Genomic DNA, 20,039 nt, shown 5'->3' on the forward strand with positions numbered 1-20,039 from the left:
ATATATATATATATATATATATATATAGAGAGAGAGAGAGAGAGAGAGAGAGAGAGAGAGAGAGAGAAGATACAGCGAAGGATGACAACTTTATTGGTACTTAAAGTTTCATACCGGCGCACCGTGGAAAATAAAGGTGTGTTTCGGACCAAAAATCGATAACTTTTTTGTTACTAAAAATAGAGATTTGAAATTTTGCACAAATGTAAAGTAGTATATGACGCTTCTTGTGAAATACTCTTTATAAGAATTTTTTGTAATACAATATTAAAAATAAATAAATAAAAATCAAAAACTTCAAAATTGGCAGTTAGTTAATTTACACTTTAACACAATGCTTTACAAATATATGAAAATGCCTTAAAATTATTAAAAACTACGAAAAATACATAAAGTGCTTACCTACTAATTATAGAAATATTTAAGACAGTTTCTTAATAACAATTTTTAAATAGTTGTTTTTATGAAATAATGTATAGGTATATTAAGGTGGTACCAGGGTAAAGGTAACTTTTTAACAAGAAATTGAAAACTATTAATAGACTTTAGCTCTTTTCTATTAATGAACAAAAAAAATATATAAAACAGTTGCCAAATAAAAAAATTTTAGTGATAACGTCATTAATTATGCGCATAATTAGTGTTATTTTACCCCCAAACCTGCTTATTCTTTCATCTAATATAACTAACTCAAAAAGAGTCAAAACTGCTTGAAAATTTGAACATGAATTCTTTAATGTATTTAGAATGTTGTCTATGAAACAGAATTTTTTAAAACATTTTTAATTTTACCAGGTTGACATTCGAACTTTAAGATATAAAATTAAGGGAAGTTTGGGACAAAAGCATGATAAAAATGAGTTTTAAATAAAAAATAACAAAAATTTGCTTCATAGACAACATTCGTAATACGTTCATCTTTAAATCTGCAAAATTTCAGCCCATTATCTATTTTCTATCAAAAGTTATTTTTTCTGAAAAATTGAGATTTAGCGAGATAAAAAGCGTTTCTAAGGTCGTTGTTATGAAGCAAGAACCAAACTGCTCTTTAAAAAAAGGCCAAATTTGATTAAAATTAAGAAGATTTTTGACTTTTTGCAAAACGCATATTGAAATAGGTAGATTTAAGAATTCAAAACATTAATTTTGGTATTTTTCAAAATTTTATCAAAAATAGCCGTTTTTTACCCTGGTACCACCTTAAAGGTACTATATCATAACTACATAGGGACTTTCAGTTCCTGAAATCAGTTCGTTGACTTTCAAAAGCTGCAGAGTATCTTCATCAAGTTCTTGCACATTTCACGCAAAGAGTTTATTTGGCTCTTTACTTCATCTACAATGGCTTTAGTTTTCTTGGAAGTCTCTTTGCAAAGTTCAATGCATATAGGTTGACAAAAACGAACATATGAAGGTGCCGGATTTTGCCAAACAACTGCGCCAGTTACTTTATCAATTAGTTTGATAGGCACCAAAGAACTAGTAAACAAATTTGCATAAGAAATAAGTTCAGATTCCTCTGGAAGTTTCTGCTTGTATTGGCTTTGGCCAGAGAAACCATCACAGCCCCATTTACTATATGAAACTAAATGCTTGAATTCAATACTGTACAGAGAATCTATGGTCAAAATTCTAGCTACAGTGTGATCCAATAAATCTTGCAGTTCCAGAATTTTCGCATGTGTGTTCGTAATTTCTATTGCAGAAGATGGTGGATAGCAGGTCTGTTTAATTTCTTGAATTTTACAATATGGTGGGAATATGGAACAGTTTCGTTCATTTGTCACCTTCCTCATATACAAACATTGTGCTTTTGTTAAATCTAAATCAATAAACACGCTGAGTGCTTCTTCATCAGTTAGCATATTTTTCTGGCTTGCGTTTTCCATAAAACTCGATGTTAATTTTTTTTTGTCTTTATCAGCAATCCTTAATGATTCCACAAGCTTTGCTTCTGCTTCTTCTCCTATTGAATGCAACGCCTGAAGATATGTATTAAAGATATGCTCGAATCCATATTCCTTAAGTAACATGGAATTTTTTCTTTTTTTGCTGGATTCTGACGAATCTCCATAAGACACGCACGGCCTTCCGCGTTTTTCAAAAGAAGTAGATGGCGTGGAGTCGGTAATTGCCTCTTCTGAGTTAGGTAAAGATACACAATATCCAACCAATCACTGTTCTTAGATAAAAAAGCTTCCTTTTTCCGTGACGCCAGTATCCATCGTTTATTAAAAGACGGAATAATGTGCCTTTAAATACCACTAATGATGAAACACAAGTTGTCCTCAGAAAGTTGATAATTTTCTTTTAAAATTGTTGACAGTGCCTCAACTGTCATTCCTCCATCAATATAGGAAAGCAATAATTTACATTTCAAACACTTAAAAGTTGTCATTTTAACAAGTCACAAAAGTAACTTAAGTAATATTCAATAGTCAAACGAGTCGGTTTAATTTCCACTGTGAGTTTCTTATACTGATATAAATGTTTCAACTCTTTATATATTGGCAGTGTACATTCACCACAAAATGAGTGCAAAAATAAAAGAATGCCATGGTATCAATAAAAAATTGATAATAAATTAAAAAACATATACCAAGCTATTGTTATAAATGAACAAAATTTGAAACCACGATAAAAAGCGGTTTTCTGTTTTTTTACTTTTATCACTCTTTTCTCGATAATTTCGGAAACCGCACGTTTCTGCAACTCATTCTTATACATGTTTTTAATAAACACCTAGGCTACAATACTACATTAAATGTAAAGCGTGGGGAAGCGTGGGTAACTACCAAAAGTCTCAGTGAACTTGAAGAATATTATTTTTTTTCATTTATTTTATTGTTCAAATAATTACTCCTAAACTGAACCATATAAGTAAAAATCTATAATTTTCTTAAAATCTCCATAACATGAGCTTTTCAAAAATGTATAATACTTTATACTTATTCCTAGAAAGTTTTATAGAAAATTAACTTTTAAAGTGATGAAGCGAACAGGTTTGAAATGAACATCCGCAAAAGTAATAAACAATAGAGCTTCAAAACTTTTATTTTTACATAAAATTATGTGAAATTCCTGCATTATAGTAATGATTGACTATTAAACTATTAAATAAAATTGAAATATAATGACAGTAGCGACATTAGTAAAAAACATTTATGATATGCTGTTGCTCTACAATTTTCCACTGTGCGGCGTGCCGGCAATCATCAGCCAAAATACATAATGAAAAAATCGTTACAAAAAGAGAACATTAAAGAAAATTGAAAAAACCGTTAAAAATGTCGTTAAAAAAGAATTGTTCTTATTAATGGCTTCAAATTAGTCTTTACTGTCAAATGACGCAAGCATGTATTTATTCATATGCCTTCACTTATTTACCAGCTCTTGCTTTTAATTTAATAAATTTGCGCCTCTATAGATGGCAATTTCAGTTTTTTCATTTAAACATAGAGCGCATCTTCTTGTGCTTGGTTGATAAGGTTGGCATTTCCTGATTATACTCCATTTAATAAAAGGTTTTCCGTTTTTTTCTTTTATGCGCCACACTTCCTTGGATAGTTCGGTGTCGTTTTTGTATTTTATAGTAATGAACGACTTAATGTGGTTTGCATAACGTAATTTAAAAGGTGGTTCACTTATGCCAATATATATTTTATCTAAATAGTTCGGAAGGTCTGAAGAAATAACAGCTTTGTAAAGTATGTTTTCTGTTAGGCAAAGTTGATTTAGGGGACAATGCAACCTGTTGATACAATTGCAGGATTTCTTATTTTGATCTTCAATATCTTCGATGATTTTTTGGTTATGCCAGTTTATTATAGATTTTAAATTCAGCATGCAGCTGTAGCTGACTTTCAAAGTGTTTCTCTTGAATATTTCGTTCAAAATATGCTTAGATGGAAAATGTTTGTCTACCAAATCAAGAAACGATTTGCCAACTTTTGTGATCACATTTTTGCTAAATGGTGGGTTGAACCATATAATGTTACGCTTTCGATTATACTTCTTTCTAGTATTATTAGGAGTATTGTTATATTTTAATTTATGACTATATCCTGCTTTATTTAATGCCTCCTCATAACACTTAATCGCTTTGCCGAATATTTTCTCACTGGATGAAAGTCTTGATAATCTGCGTTCCAATGAAATGGGTATTTGCTTAATAATATTCGGAGGATGGTTTGATTCCTTATGAATATAGTTTATTTGATTCCCTGGCTTGCTATAGGGTTGGTAAGTAGAATCGTTTAAGTTCAAAGTAATATCTAGGTAGTTAACGACTTTAAGATTGCATTTAATGGTAATGTTTAATCCATATTCTTTAAGCATTTTTGTGATTGTTTTCTTGACTTTTTCCAATTCTGGGCCACTTAGATTTTCAAAAACCGCCAAACCATCGTCTCTGTAAATACCTATAAAATTTTTATTATAAACGGATGATAGCTTATCTAACAGAAATAGCCCCACTAATTCGCAAACTTCAGCCCCGTCAAATGCCCCCATTGTTACATCAAATAAACCGCATCCTTTTTTCATCCATGTCTCATTTCTATGAAACAGAAGAGATTTTCTAGAGTGGTATACTATTCTTTTTTCTTCAGCTGTAATAGAAACGAATTTCTCAGCAAAGGACATCACTATTCTCAACAGTTCTTCACTGATTGTTGGATAAAAATCGTTAATATCAAAAATGACGAATTTCTGCAGCTTCTTATTCGGAATGCTATTAAACCAATCTATTACGTTCTGCGTGTTTTTCCATTGATTTAGATTCAACGTGCCCCTTATATTATTGTTTATTTTGTCTAAAATAGATTTGCTTATTTTTTCCAACTCGTTTTTTGCAGGATTTATTAACCGTACGCTAGGGTTATTTACAAAATTCTCTTTAAGATCTTTAAGTGTTATAAAAGCGCAAGTTTCACCATTTATATGCATCTTGTTTAATTCAGTTGTGCCTGCCATGATTTCCTAACCTTCAGCATTTATTCTGTTCCTAATATTATTGTTAACCTTTTTATAACTTGTTGTAATGGAGTTAGTTATCAGCTTTTTGTACTCATCTTTCTTTAATCTGTAAAAATCAGATGACTTGTCTGCATGTGTCATTGTAAGCGTCGAATTCCTCATGTTTTTTATGTCCCTTTTTATGCTTTGTTGGAATGTGCTGCGTACCTTTCTAAATTTAATAATTTTCACTACTTCAACTAATTCGTTTTCAAAAGCAACCATTTCTTTCACTTATGGTGGACATTTGAATGTTTTTAGACCATGCCATTCTTCTTCTTTTTGTTCTTTTTGATTTTTGCTTTTGTTCTTGTACCTTCGAACGCATTCTTTTTATGACTAATTCAATTTTCTCCATTAGCTTAATTTCATAACTTTTTTCTGATGGAATGGGAATACTTTCATTGAGTAGTCAAAGTTTACTTTCTTTCTATGTAATTGCTCTTGCCAGAAGGCTATTGAGCACTCTCGAGTGAAGAAGTCGTTTACTAATCATAAATATATATATACATTTGCTCCAAACAAGTCGAGCACTCTACGAAATTTTTCATTCTCGCGATGGAGAAAGTAAACTTTGACTACTCAATGAAAGTATTCCCATTCCATCAGAAAAAAGTTATGAAATTAAGCTAATGGAGAAAATTGAATTAGTCATAAAAAGAATGCGTTCGAAGGTACAAGAACAAAAGCAAAAATCAAAAAGAACAAAAAGAAGAAGAATGGCATGGTCTAAAAACATTCAAATGTCCACCATAAGTGAAAGAAATGGTTGCTTTTGAAAACGAATTAGTTGAAGTAGTGAAAATTATTAAATTTAGAAAGGTACGCAGCACATTCCAACAAAGCATAAAAAGGGACATAAAAAACATGAGGAATTCGACGCTTACAATGACACATGCAGACAAGTCATCTGATTTTTACAGATTAAAGAAAGATGAGTACAAAAAGCTGATAACTAACTCCATTACAACAAGTTATAAAAAGGTTAACAATAATATTAGGAACAGAATAAATGCTGAAGGTTAGGAAATCATGGCAGGCACAACTGAATTAAACAAGATGCATATAAATGGTGAAACTTGCGCTTTTATAACACTTAAAGATCTTAAAGAGAATTTTGTAAATAACCCTAGCGTACGGTTAATAAATCCTGCAAAAAACGAGTTGGAAAAAATAAGCAAATCTATTTTAGACAAAATAAACAATAATATAAGGGGCACGTTGAATCTAAATCAATGGAAAAACACGCAGAACGTAATAGATTGGTTTAATAGCATTCCGAATAAGAAGCTGCAGAAATTCGTCATTTTTGATATTAACGATTTTTATCCAACAATCAGTGAAGAACTGTTGAGAATAGTGATGTCCTTTGCTGAGAAATTCGTTTCTATTACAGCTGAAGAAAAAAGAATAGTATACCACTCTAGAAAATCTCTTCTGTTTCATAGAAATGAGACATGGATGAAAAAAGGATGCGGTTTATTTGATGTAACAATGGGGGCATTTGACGGGGCTGAAGTTTGCGAATTAGTGGGGCTATTTCTGTTAGATAAGCTATCATCCGTTTATAATAAAAATTTTATAGGTATTTACAGAGACGATGGTTTGGCGGTTTTTGAAAATCTAAGTGGCCCAGAATTGGAAAAAGTCAAGAAAACAATCACAAAAATGCTTAAAGAATATGGATTAAACATTACCATTAAATGCAATCTTAAAGTCGTTAACTACCTAGATATTACTTTGAACTTAAACGATTCTACTTACCAACCCTATAGCAAGCCAGGGAATCAAATAAACTATATTCATAAGGAATCAAACCATCCTCCGAATATTATTAAGCAAATACCCATTTCATTGGAACGCAGATTATCAAGACTTTCATCCAGTGAGAAAATATTCGGCAAAGCGATTAAGTGTTATGAGGAGGCATTAAATAAAGCAGGATATAGTCATAAATTAAAATATAACAATACTCCTAATAATACTAGAAAGAAGTATAATCGAAAGCGTAACATTATATGGTTCAACCCACCATTTAGCAAAAATGTGATCACAAAAGTTGGCAAATCGTTTCTTGATTTGGTAGACAAACATTTTCCATCTAAGCATATTTTGAACGAAATATTCAAGAGAAACACTTTGAAAGTCAGCTACAGCTGCATGCTGAATTTAAAATCTATAATAAACTGGCATAACCAAAAAATCATCGAAGATATTGAAGATCAAAATAAGAAATCCTGCAATTGTATCAACAGGTTGCATTGTCCCCTAAATCAACTTTGCCTAACAGAAAACATACTTTACAAAGCTGTTATTTCTTCAGACCTTCCGAACTATTTAGATAAAATATATATTGGCATAAGTGAACCACCTTTTAAATTACGTTATGCAAACCACATTAAGTCGTTCATTACTATAAAATACAAAAACGACACCGAACTATCCAAGGAAGTGTGGCGCATAAAAGAAAAAAACGGAAAACCTTTTATTAAATGGAGTATAATCAGGAAATGCCAACCTTATCAACCAAGCACAAGAAGATGCGCTCTATGTTTAAATGAAAAAACTGAAATTGCCATCTATAGAGGCGCAAATTTATTAAATTAAAAGCAAGAGCTGGTAAATAAGTGTAGGCATATGAATAAATACATGCTTGCGTCATTTGACAGTAAAGACTAATTTGAAGCCATTAATAAGAACAATTCTTTTTTAACGACATTTTTAACGGTTTTTTCAATTTTCTTTAATGTTCTCTTTTTGTAACGATTTTTTCATTATGTATTTTGGCTGATGATTGCCGGCACGCCGATATGAAACTTTAAGTACCAATAAAGTTGTCATCCTTCGCTGTATCTTCTATGTAATTGCTCTTGCCAGAAGGCTATTGAGCACTCTCGAGTAAAGAAGCCTTTTGCTAATCATAAATATATATATATATATATATATATATATATATATATATATATATATATATATATATATATATATATATATATATATATATAGACACACAAACACACACACACACACACACACAGCTATGCAAAAAGCTATTTTACTGTGACTACTAACTACAGTTCACCGGGAGCAAAAATGACGGCACGGTCGTTTACTTAAAGCGCAACAGCGTTATTATGTGCATGCTCCAGAAATAGAAATCGAAAGCGAAGTAAACATTAAAAAAATATATGATTTATCAATAGTGGCAATCCTAACGTTTTTTAAAATAATTTTACAAATAAAAATCTTCTAAAAAAATTTAAGTTGGAATAGTTCCTACCCGAGAAAAAAAAACCGGCTAATACTACTAGGAATCAGAGATAAAACAATCGAGATACGGTTTTCGAAATCGTATATTTTTTGTTCGACTTTGAAAGCCGTCAGTTAGGCGATGTTTCTTAAATTAAACAGAGTTGAAATCCGTTAAACTTCGAAAAAAAGTCCATTAAACGATTTCGAAATCCGTTAAAATTCGAAAAAAAGTTAATTAAACGGTTACGAAAGCCGTAAAAAGTTGTAGCTTTAACTTTAAATCGATTTTGAAAACCTTTAAAAGTAGTTAAAACTTAATTAAAACGATGTTGAAAGCCGTAACAAGCCGTAACTTTAAATTTAATTGACTTTGAAAACCTTTAAAAGTTGTTAAAACTTAATTAAAACGATGTTGAGAGCCGCAAAATGTTGTAAATCAAAATTTTACGGTTATGAAAATCGTATAAATTTGTTTACATTATATTTAACGAATTTGAAAACCTTATAACTTCGTTTATGTTATTTCACAAGATTTAAACATTGTAAAACATTAAACAAATATGCCAAAGATCCATCGCTCGCTGGTTTGGCAGTACTTCCTGAAGGAATACAGAGGAGGTAAGGCCTATGGTGTGTGCAATATCTGCAAGAAGGACCTAAAAATGAATACTGGGTCAACATCGACCCTGAGTTGTCACCTGCGATCCAACCATAAGGATGAGTACATCGAAATGTGTCAGAATCAAAAGATACAGAATGAGGCAGAAGCTGCCAAGGAGGACAAAATTGAAGTGGTAGAAGATGAATTGGAAACAGTTGGCATTGGTAAGTTAGTTACATAATGGATCTTACGATGCGATGTAGCGAAGTTATACAACTTTTTTATGTAAACAACGAAATCCGGGGTTAATTCAATGTTAACAAATGTATACAATTTTTTTTAGGTCACAGGAAAAGAAAAAGGGTTCTAAAAGCCAGAAAGAATCTGTGCTATCCAACACAGAGCACCACTCAACTTCGTGGTGACATGGAGCTCATGATTTACCTTGCAACTGACAACCAGCCTTTCTCCATATGTGACTCTATCCCGTTCCAAAGACTGCTTGCCCACTTTGACTCAAGGTTTAAGGTTAAAAGTGGTGCCTGCATGGCTCGCTTCAAGTTACCTCTCCTCTATAGGAATCTGCAGATGACCATGAAGAGCATGTTTGTTCCAACAAGGAGCTTCCTCATTGCGACCGAGTTGCAATCAGCACTGACATCTGGACCTCACACAACAACGACCCATTCATGGCGGTGACTCTTCATTACATCACTAAAGAGTTTGTTCTACGAAAGGTAACTGTTGGAGTTGTTCCATTCCCAGGTAAGCACACTGGTCAGAACATTGCTACTCAGTTGGACAACTTGGTTAATCGTTTTGAGTCACTCAAAATGGTCAAGAAGCGGGTTGTTGTGTGTGATCAAGGTTCAAATATAAAAGCTGCACTGAGGAAGTCAGAGACTATTGCTGATCTTGAAAGTGGTTCAATCACGTGCATTGACCACAAGCTTAACATGGCCCTGGAAAGGACTGTCAACAAACAGCCTGATATCAAGGCTGCTATTGATGCATGCAGGACAATCTCCGCCCGAGTCCATCACTCTCCTCTTGCTGAAGGGGTGTTGAAAAAGAAGTGCCTCGAGATGAATGGTAATATTTTTAACTTTTTAAGTAGATACGAATACGAAGTTTTACAACTTAATGTCAAATTTTTACAAATATTTTTTAATTTCAAACAAAGTTTTCTAAGAGTTTACGATTTCATGCGAAGTTTTTTGCAAAATTTTATTTTAGTTTTTGTTTCAGTACCCTACAGAAAGATCACTGCTCCTTGTGCAACCAGATGGAACTCTGTCCAGATGATGCTCCTAGACATCAACCATCTTCAAAGTGTGCTGTGTGCTCTCCGGGCTGACAAAAAGGAATGGACCACACCCATTCCTACGGATTAATAGTTTGAGCTGGTTGCAACCATTCTGCCCCTCCTGACCACATGCCGAGTCATCTCTGAGTCAATGTCGAGTGATAAGAAAATTACAATCGATGTGCTTCTCTGAGGGTCAAAGAAATAAGAAAGAACAGTGTCACTGGAGTAGGTCCTTTCATGGATGAGCTCATTGTAGAACTTGAGAAACGATTCCCAAGAGGAGGATGTGACATCATGCCTTATGCTGTAGGCTGCCTGTTGCACCCCTTCTTGAAAGGCCAACAACTCCACGCTTATGGTGTCAGGGATGAGATTTTTGACAAGTTGAAAACCAGTCATCCTACAACAGCAGATTGGATGTCAAACCAGCAAGGTACAATCAATGTCTCAGATGAGATCACCGATGAGTTTCTTGAAGATGATGGTGAGACTGAATTCTGGAAGGCAGCAGCAAAGGTAATAGCTATTAAGTATAATATAAAATAAATTTCTTTAAAACTAGTTAAATATACATCTACTAATCTTAATGCAATCGAACAAACAAAGTCATAAAAATTTTAATTTGAGGATACGATGCCATACGGGGGAGAGGGGGGGGCGGTTCAAAGTTAAACGAACTTTTTAAAAATTATTTGAATTTAAACAATTTTAGATTAAAGAAAGTGAAGTTATACAAAGTTTACTAAACGTTTAACTTCCTTCCTTTCTTTTAGACTGTGTCCAGCCAATTCAGGCAGACAAATGCCACAGCTGAGGGTCCTCCGATTTCCGTTGAGTGGGCAAAGTTCAGAGAAACAACTGTGATAGATTCGAAGGTTAATGTCCTTGACTGGTGGAGGACACATCGCAAAGAGATGCCCATCTTGGCAGGACTTGCACGAGAGTATTATTGCCTGCCAGCCTCAAGTGCCTCAATTGAGCGGGCCTTTAGTGAAGCTGGACAGGTGGTCCACGAAAAGAGATGCAGGTTGTCTCCAAATACCACTGAGAAGTTGGTCTTCATCAACGAGAACTTCGATCTCTTAAACTTCTTTGTACCAATTTGGGAGTACCACTCCATGGAAGAGCAAATGGCAGCAAGATTTGCTCCAGACAGAAATCAAAATGATGATGGTGATGATGATGATGATGATGATGATGATGATGATGATGATGATGATGATGATGATGATGATGATGATGATGATGATGATGATGATGATGATGATGATGATGATGATAAAAAAATGTAAACTCCAGTATTGTTGAACTGGAAAGGTGAGAAAGACATCATTTAGGCTCCCAAGGCCAGGAACTTGCACAAAAAAATGAGAATGAAAGACTGGAAGCGGACAACTAAATATTCTTTACTAGGGAAGCATGACTACTAGGAAATGCCGATTCCAGCGCATTGATACCTTTCCTATACTTAAGCCGACCTTTTTTGAGGTATTAATATCTTGCCAGAAGCTGCAATGAAGTAGTAGAAAAATGTTTCTTTTGTCGTAAGCTATTCCATAATGCTAAAGAGTTGATCACAATCCATAAATGTAAAAGAAGGTTTTAGTTTGTAGTGTCCAATGGCTAGGGTATGTATTCCATCTTGTAAGATGTGTCTTTTGTCGTCGTTAGCGCTGAGTGCGACTTTGTTGATCTCTTCGGTGTAGACATCGTGATGACGTGATCGGAAGACGTTCATGGTGGTGAGTTTTACTTGTTTAGTCATTAAGCAGTCACCACAAGGTATTGATAACTTCTTGAAAGTCAAGACCTTCATTCAATTTTTTCAAGACGTAAAGACACAAATGGCCACAATAAGAAGTGTTACCAAATTGCACTCTTTCACTGTTATAATAAACCGGGCTTTTCAAGTAGTCGACCAGCTCAACAAGAGGAGGCTGAGCATAAGAGTCGAAGCTGTATTTTTTGTCAGCGTCTTTATACCAGCACACCCAATGAAACCCACCAGTGCTTGAATCTCCTGTGTTGACATTTCCACATTCTTTTTTCATTGTCTTTTTTGATAAATCATCCCTCACAAAAACACCTCGAAAGTTTTTCAATTTTAACTGTTTAGCAGCCTTTATCAATTGAAAGTTAGTTAAAGCCTCATTAGGTAAAACAATTCCTTCTACGTCAATCCATTGAAAGTCGATCATTTTTTTAATTTCTTAAAAAGTTTATCCGAATTTTTTAACAAGCGATTTTCATAGAATAGCACCTAAAAAGGGTATGCTATTAAAGGGTGAGTTAGGTCCGAGTAATAATCCAGCTCCAACAGATTGATAACCTTTTCCAGTTTTAATGAAGAGTCCATCACCATGAACATTTTTAGTCCATGGGGTGATAAACAATCCTTCTCCACCTAAAGTTTTTATCTTCATTCCTTTTCCATTTTTGCTCATGTAAAAAAGACCTCGCCCAGCGATTTCGTCAACCATAGCAGAGTCGGCAGAGGCTCCAACACCTGAAAGCAAACCAGTGGCAAGAGCAGGAACTACCTTTGTGGCTAGAGTTCCTAATAACGGTAAAAGAGCTCCGATGAAACCTCCTTCAACTTTAGAGTTGTGTGCAAGTTGTCTTTTACTCAATTTAAGAGTGACCCCTTTTCCAGCTTCATACGCTTTTTTAATTTTGTTCAATTGCAAATTAGTGATAGCTAGAACATGTTTACCGTTCAAGTCTTGATGAGAAAGCTTAATGCTAGTATCGGTTTTATCATGCATGGCTTTTTTAATTTTATCAGATTGGCTCTGCGAGATGTTAATTTTGATGTTTTGATAATTGCTCATTTTTTATGTATTAAAAAATTATTTATTTCACTTCTCGAATATGATATCGTATTGTAATATCCTCTCCACGAAAATCAACCAAATCTCCATTCTGATCAATGATGCGAGTAACCATTGTTGAAATTTCAAACAGTTTAACAGGAAGATAAATCAAATGCATTGGTCTCTCGATGATTTTAAAACCTGGACTAACATTTGGATAAAAGGAGTAAATACAATTTAATTGGGTTCCATTAATATAGGATGATCCGATAACGTTGTTTTAGATTCTGATGGTGTTAATGCTTGAAATTCTAACGATATGATCCGACTCGTATTCGGAATTGGAGTTTAATTTTCTTTTAGTAAACCCTAAAACTGAAGAGATGCTATTCTCCACGTTAAAGTCAATCAAATAATTCAAACTAAGTTTAATGGTTGATTTTAAAGTATTAAGATTGATTCCAATTTGAAGGTTGTTTGGAGAGTAATTAATTTTATTTGCAATAATATAACTTCCACGTTGAGCTGTTTTTGTGTTTAAAATAGACCTTTGCAAATACTCATTGATGTCTTTAATGTCATAGCTTCCTGATGGAATGATAATGTTTTCCCAATTAGCTCCATTGTTCATGCTGTATTTGAAAGAATTGTTTTTACTGCTTACATTTGGAATGCTGTTGTAAGTTTCAAGACCGAGAAAAGCCATTTCATAACTTTTTCCTTCGTTAAAAACGATTTTATCTAAAAATTCAGTGGTGATAACACTTGATTTTCCATCTACATCGATGATTATACCTGACATTTTTTAAATAATAATAATTTTTTAAATTGTTTTAGAAAAATAAAAAATCATCAAACCCACTTCGATACTTTCCCTCGTTCTTTTTAGAAGAGAGATCAATGACGGCAAATCCGTGAGGTTCATTCCAGCAATGATTACAAAAGGCTTTAAATTCTTCTATCTTCATATCGCAGGAAACGTGATCTTGATAAATGTGATTAACGCTTTTTTGGTCTTGTTTAAAGAGACAAATAAAGTTAGCATTTTCTCTGATGGTATGTCTTGGAATCTCGAAATAGTTTTGAGCGAGATAAAAGCAGTCGACGTTAGAATGTCTTCCTCGGATATAGTATTTTTCACATTTGTTTTGATTGGTCAATTGCAAATCATCAAAGATCATTAAATTGTTTTTAGATGAATCAAGATCTTCTGGTTCAGGCACATCGTCTGCTGTTTCGAAAAATTGACATTCCATATCATAATTGTCGGAATATTTTTTTGAAAGATCGTTAATAACATCTTCATGGATTAAATTCAATTTTTCCATTTCGTCTTGTACATCATCCGTTAACAAATCAACAATATCCTTTTTAGGAAGTTTATTTCAGAAGGATCTTTTGAGTATTTTGTATTTGGGTTGGAAAAGGGATTTTCCAAACACTTGCAAGCGGTTATAATCGAGCCATCCAGGTCTGAGCAGTAAATTGAGCAGCAACGTTGTTTTTCCGTATCCAGACTTTCCAACGATGGTTCCTCGAATGCTTCTTGGTAAAAGCTTGCTGTTGTTTCTTTTGGTTTTTCCAATTTTACACGACAATTTCATCACTTCCATTTTTATATAAACTTTTTTATATATGTTAAAATGTACTGCGTTAAATGCAAAAGAGAGACTGAAACCATTCACTTGAAAAACGAAATCACAAAAAACAACAGACATATGCTTAAAGGAACTTGTAACTCTTGTGGGATAACCAAATGCAAGTTTGTTTCATCGCATGGATCACCTTCAGCAACAAAAGGATTTGGTGTGAGCGATTTGAAATGGACGGATCAACTTGCAGAGGAGCTTCATAAACCGGTGATTCATCATTTTAAAAAAAGAAAAGTGTTTGTGAATGACATTGATGAAATATGGGCTGCTGATTTGGTTGATATGCAATCGTTTTCAAAATTCAACAACGGCGTAAAATATTTACTCATGGTGATCGACGTGTTTTCAAAGTATGGATGGATCGTTCCGTTAAAAAGCAAAACAGGTCCTGATGTAGCTATCGCTCTAAGCAAAATATTTGAGGAGAGAAAGTGTGTCAAAATGTGGGTGGATAAAGGAAAAGAATTTTACAACAGGCATGTGAGAGCTTTAGGTGTACAATTATACTCCACTGAAAACGAGGAAAAAAGTTGTGTTGTCGAGCGATGGAACAGAACGATGAAAGAGAGAATGTTTAAATATTATTCAGCCAACAACACTAATAAATACATTGACGTATTAGATGAGATGGTAAAAAGTTACAACAACACAAAGCACTCTTCTATCAAAATGACACCAGTGGAAGCTAGCGATGAAAAGAATAAAGGTAGGGTATGGTGGAATCTGTATGGAAAGGATCAAACATTACCAGCAAATCCAAAATTCTTCATGGGTGATCAAGTGCGGATTGTAAAAAAGAAGTCTCATTTTGAAAAGGGGTATACACCGAGATGGACAGAGGAGGTTTTTACAGTGTCAAAAGTTCAGTATACGAATCCGTCCACGTATAAAATCTCTGACGCTAACGGTGAAGAAATTCAAGGCACCTTTTACGAGCAGGAGATGCAAAAGACGCATCAAGACATATTCAGAATTGAAAAAATCATTCGCAAAACCAAGAGCAAGTCGTTAGTCAAATGGTTGGGATATCCAGACTCGTTTAATTCATGGGTAGATAATAATGAATTGTTAAGTTTGCAAAAATGATCTAAAAATTTATTTTTAATATGTAAAATGCATGCTCCTCACAAGTTTTTTAGAAATGTTGTATCAGCAGAAGTTCACAGTTTGGATTTGCAATTAAAAATTTTGGAAGAGAGGGTTAGAGAGTTGGAGGAAAGAAGACCGAACAACATTATTATGTCTACGAAAACGTTAGATCATCCACTTTATTTCAACGTTAACGAACAATATGAGATTTTTGCCCAGAAAGACATTAAATTTGCTGCTCTCTCACATACAATGATAGCTTTATCCATTGGGCTGAATTTGGAGAAAGGTATTGCAGTGATAACATTAATGAATAAAATTACTGATCAATTGAATTATAGAAAAAACGAAGTTATTATTTCAGAGTCTGTAGATGATGTTATTATGGACGTGAATAGTAACAGCAAACAGGACGTGATTGTTAAAAAAGGAGAAAAACTTTGTAAGATTAATTACATTGATTTAAAATAATTTTTTATTAATAAAAAATGGAAATATTGAATGATAAACTTTATCCAGTTCTTCCATCAGCTCCTGCAGATGAAGAAGGACATGTTTACCGCCTTCAAAAAATAAGCGAAATCCAAAAAGAGATAGAGAGTGAAAAAGCAAAGAGAGTTCATCTAAGCAAAAAGTATCATCGCGTGTTTAGAATCATTTCGAATGTGGATAATACGATGCAAGCCTTATGCATAGCACTAGGTGCGACTGGAATAGGGCTTTTGTCAACCATTATTGCTAGTCCTGCAGCAATTGCGTGTGAAGGTGTAGCTATTGGCATGGGTTTTTTATCCATTGTAGGAGGACAGGTTAACAAAAAACTGGCATTGAAAGCGGAGAAGCATGAAAAGATCAAAGTGTTGGCAGAGTCGAAATTGAATACGATTAGCGAGCACATTTCCAAAGCGTTGATGGATGGAAAAATAAACGATTCAGAGTTTCAATTGATTTTAAACGAGCTTCAAAAATTTAAATCCTTGATGGAGGAAATACGAACCAAAGCCAAAAACGGAATAGATGAAGTTACTAAAGAAAACTTGATTCAAAAAGGAAGAGAAGATGCGATTCAAACGTTCAATAACCTTTTTAAGAAAGGATCAACGTAGTCGTAAAACCAATTTATGTTTTTTTCTACGTATTTTAAGAAAGAATCAACGTAGTCGTAAAACCAATTTATGTTTTTTTCTACGTATTTTAAAAAGATGTTTTTCTTTAAAATACAAGACCTGAATAAAAGGGATGAAATTGTGAAAGAAATTAATGATAGACGAAAGAGGATTTATCAGAACAGCGTGAATGACAACATTTCAGATGCTAATCTTCAGACTGATTTGAACAAGCCTCTGATTGAAAGCAATGAAAAGATGATTAAAAGCCTGTCAGTCGATCAAAAAAAGAAAAGACCTTTCGAAGTGAACAAAGTTGGAGATAAAATGTACATTGGAAAAATGGAGGTTGAAATAGATGGAAATGTTATCATTGTTGGTGATGAAAGGTATGAAGGAACAAAAGGCCTTTGGGAACTGATGACTGAATTAACAATACCAAAGAGCTATACCGATAAAGATTTGCAAAATTATGAAAAAATTTTAATGGATAGTGATGCTATAAGATCTGATTCGCAACCGCATAAACCGAAATCATCAAGAAGACCAAAGTATCAACAACTTATTGCTCCTATTTGGGAAAAAATGATGCGTATTGAAAAAGGTAAAAAAGGTCGTGGTGTCATTATTCTTCCAGGTGATCCTAATGCGTTGGTGGAAAAGCTTGAATTGAGTGTAGCTGCATGGCATGCTGGGAATAAAGAGTCAAGAAATGTGGCTGTTGCTATTTGCGATGAGCTGTTGAGACAGGGGGAGATTAATAAAGAGGAATATAAATCGTTAATGAGGACTATTGATAAAATTATTTAAAAAAATTGTTTTATTTAAAAAAATGCTCATTGTGAACAAAAGAAGATATGTGAAAAAGAACGTTGTTGGTGGAGGTGGTATTGTAGACATGATTAAAAATTTCATAAAAAGAGCAGCTGCTTCAAGTGTGTCAAAAGCAACAGTGAATTTGCTTAAAAATGCTGCTGCAAGTAAAATTGGACAAGAAGCGATTACAGCTGCAAAATCTGCCGGTACAGAGTTAGCCCTTTCAGCCATTTCCACTGCTAGAGATGTAGCTATTGATAAAGGTAAAAAGACCATTGAGAAATTAAAGACTGGTTCACCTATTCAAATTAAGAAAATGTCTAAAAAGAACGCGATTCGAATCCAAGACCTGGTGAAAATGGGGCAGGGCATGAAAATAGTATGAAGATAGCATTTTGTTGCGATGACTTGCAATGAGAGACATTTAAATGAATTAAATAATTTTTTTTATTATATAAAAAATGATAAGTACAGAGCGATTAAGAGTTACTGAGAACCCAGAGTATGATATTGGTATTGAAACAGTTGATTTTTTTGAGTACCTTCCAACCAATCTCGATTTAAATTCTTCAGGCACGATTACTTTTGAGATTGACTGCCAATCGATTCAAACAGTACCATCAGAGGCTTATATTCTTATTGAAGGAGTGTTGAAAAAGAGCGATGGAACATTTTACGATGCTAAAGACAACATTGCACTGGTGAACAACGCTTTGATGTATTTGTTTAATGATGTGACTTATGACTTGTCGGGAGAGCAAGTGGAAAGAGTGATGTATCCAGGTCCAGCCACCACCATACTTGGATTGATGAAATATCCTTATGGATTTCAGTTTGCTGATGGATTAAAGCAAATGTGGTATATGGATACGTCAAATCTTGTTGGAAATTCAGGATTCAATGTTAGACGAGACCACTTGTTTGCAGACACTACATCCGTTGGAGCTTTTTCGTTTAAAATTCCGTTGAAGCACATTTTTGGATTTTGCGAAACCTATGACAAAGTTGTTTATGGGTTTAGGCATACCATCACCTTTACAAAGAAAGAATGTGATGATGCGATTTATAGAGCGGAGAGCGTTAGTGTAGGAATGATCAACCTTAAAAAATTCAGACTTTATATGCCTCGCGTTGAATTGGATATTTCGAAAAAGACTGATTTCATGAATTTAATAGCTCAAAAAATTCCTATTCAAGTGGCTTATAAATCAAACAAATGTGAAAGACAGCTTATTCCAGCCGGTCAAACAGAATTTACCTGGTCGCTTGGAAGAGTCACTGACAAAAGCATTCCAAGATTTATCTTGTTCGGACTTCAGACAAACAGAAATTCCAGTCAAACAGTCAATCCGTCACTATTCGACCATTGTGATGTTAGCAATTTTTACGTGACTGTTAATGGAATAAAGTATCCAAATTACAATTACGACTTGAACTTTGGAGAAAAGAGAGTGGTTATGGCTTATTCAGATGCGTTCTCTTTTGATGAAAAATATTACGGCACAAATGAACTTGTTTGTCAATCTGGGTTGTCCTTGCTTGAATATATAAAATTATATCCGTTGTTCTTTGTAGATATCAGCAAGCAAAAAGGAAGAATGACGTCGGAAACAGCTGAATTAGTGGTAAACCTTAAATTTCGAACTTCAACTATTGCAAATACAGTTATTTTTGCAGTGGTTATTTCTGACTAACTGCTTAAATTTGTTTCAGACGGAACCAACATGACTGCTGTTTATTAGTTTTTAATCTGAATAAAAATGGATAGCAAAACGGTAAAAGAATTGCGTGAATTAGGTAAAAGCCATGCGATAAAAGGTTACTCGGAAATGAAAAAGGATAGCTTGTGAAAGCAATAAAAAAACACAAAACCAGTCATTAGTAAACATTCTAAAGAATCATGATTTTTGAATTGACTTAAAAAAAATCTTGTTATAATAAAATGAGATATACAACATCGTATTTGAAAAATTTGTTGAATGAAAACGGCGTTAGTAAAACAGCACATGATTTAATAACGTTGACGATGCTTGCGGTTGAAAATAATTTGATCAGTAAAGATGAGATTTTAGAAAGAGCAAAAGAAAAAAAAGTAAAGCCTCCTCCAAAAGAAAAAAAACCTGTTGATCCAAAATGGGAATGGCTTAGTTTTGTTAAGAAAAAACCCATCACTGTGAGAATAACCAACATTGAAACGGGTGAGGTGGTAGAATACAAGTCTCTTTACAAAGCGATGGCAGGAACTGGACGTGGATGGAGATATTTAGAGCATCGAGATGGAAAGGTGGATAATGGAATCAAGATTGAATTTTTAAATTCTGAAAAGCTTGAAAAACGTAAAAAGCAGCAAAATTGATTTTTTAACTTTTAACATGTTAAAAAATT

At 33.7% G+C, this 20,039-nt stretch overlaps 2 protein-coding genes and 1 pseudogene across 2 annotated transcripts; all 3 read left to right on the forward strand.

Annotated features, from left to right (window-relative positions):
* Positions 1–8,930: 8,930 nt before the first annotated feature.
* LOC149889753 (uncharacterized) lies at positions 8,931–9,568 on the forward strand. The gene is made up of 2 exons (XM_090085174.1): positions 8,931–9,087; positions 9,213–9,568. Exons 1-2 carry the CDS (start codon positions 8,931–8,933, stop codon positions 9,566–9,568), a joined length of 513 nt encoding a protein of 170 aa, XP_089941300.1.
* Positions 9,569–9,887: 319 nt separating this feature from the next.
* Positions 9,888–13,836, forward strand: LOC149889754 (uncharacterized; annotated as a pseudogene).
* Positions 13,837–15,413: 1,577 nt separating this feature from the next.
* Positions 15,414–17,689, forward strand: LOC149889755 (uncharacterized). The gene is made up of 2 exons (XM_090083679.1): positions 15,414–16,840; positions 16,893–17,689. Exon 2 carries the CDS (start codon positions 16,908–16,910, stop codon positions 17,646–17,648), a length of 741 nt encoding a protein of 246 aa, XP_089939805.1. The 5' UTR covers positions 15,414–16,840; positions 16,893–16,907; the 3' UTR covers positions 17,649–17,689.
* The last annotated feature ends 2,350 nt before the right edge of the window (positions 17,690–20,039 follow it).

The sequence above is a fragment of the Hydra viridissima genome, unplaced genomic scaffold (assembly GCF_058129835.1).
Source record: "Hydra viridissima isolate aposymbiotic clone 2 unplaced genomic scaffold, HvirCarnegie_v1 scaffold_4, whole genome shotgun sequence".
NCBI classification, from domain to species: Eukaryota; Metazoa; Cnidaria; class Hydrozoa; order Anthoathecata; family Hydridae; genus Hydra; species Hydra viridissima.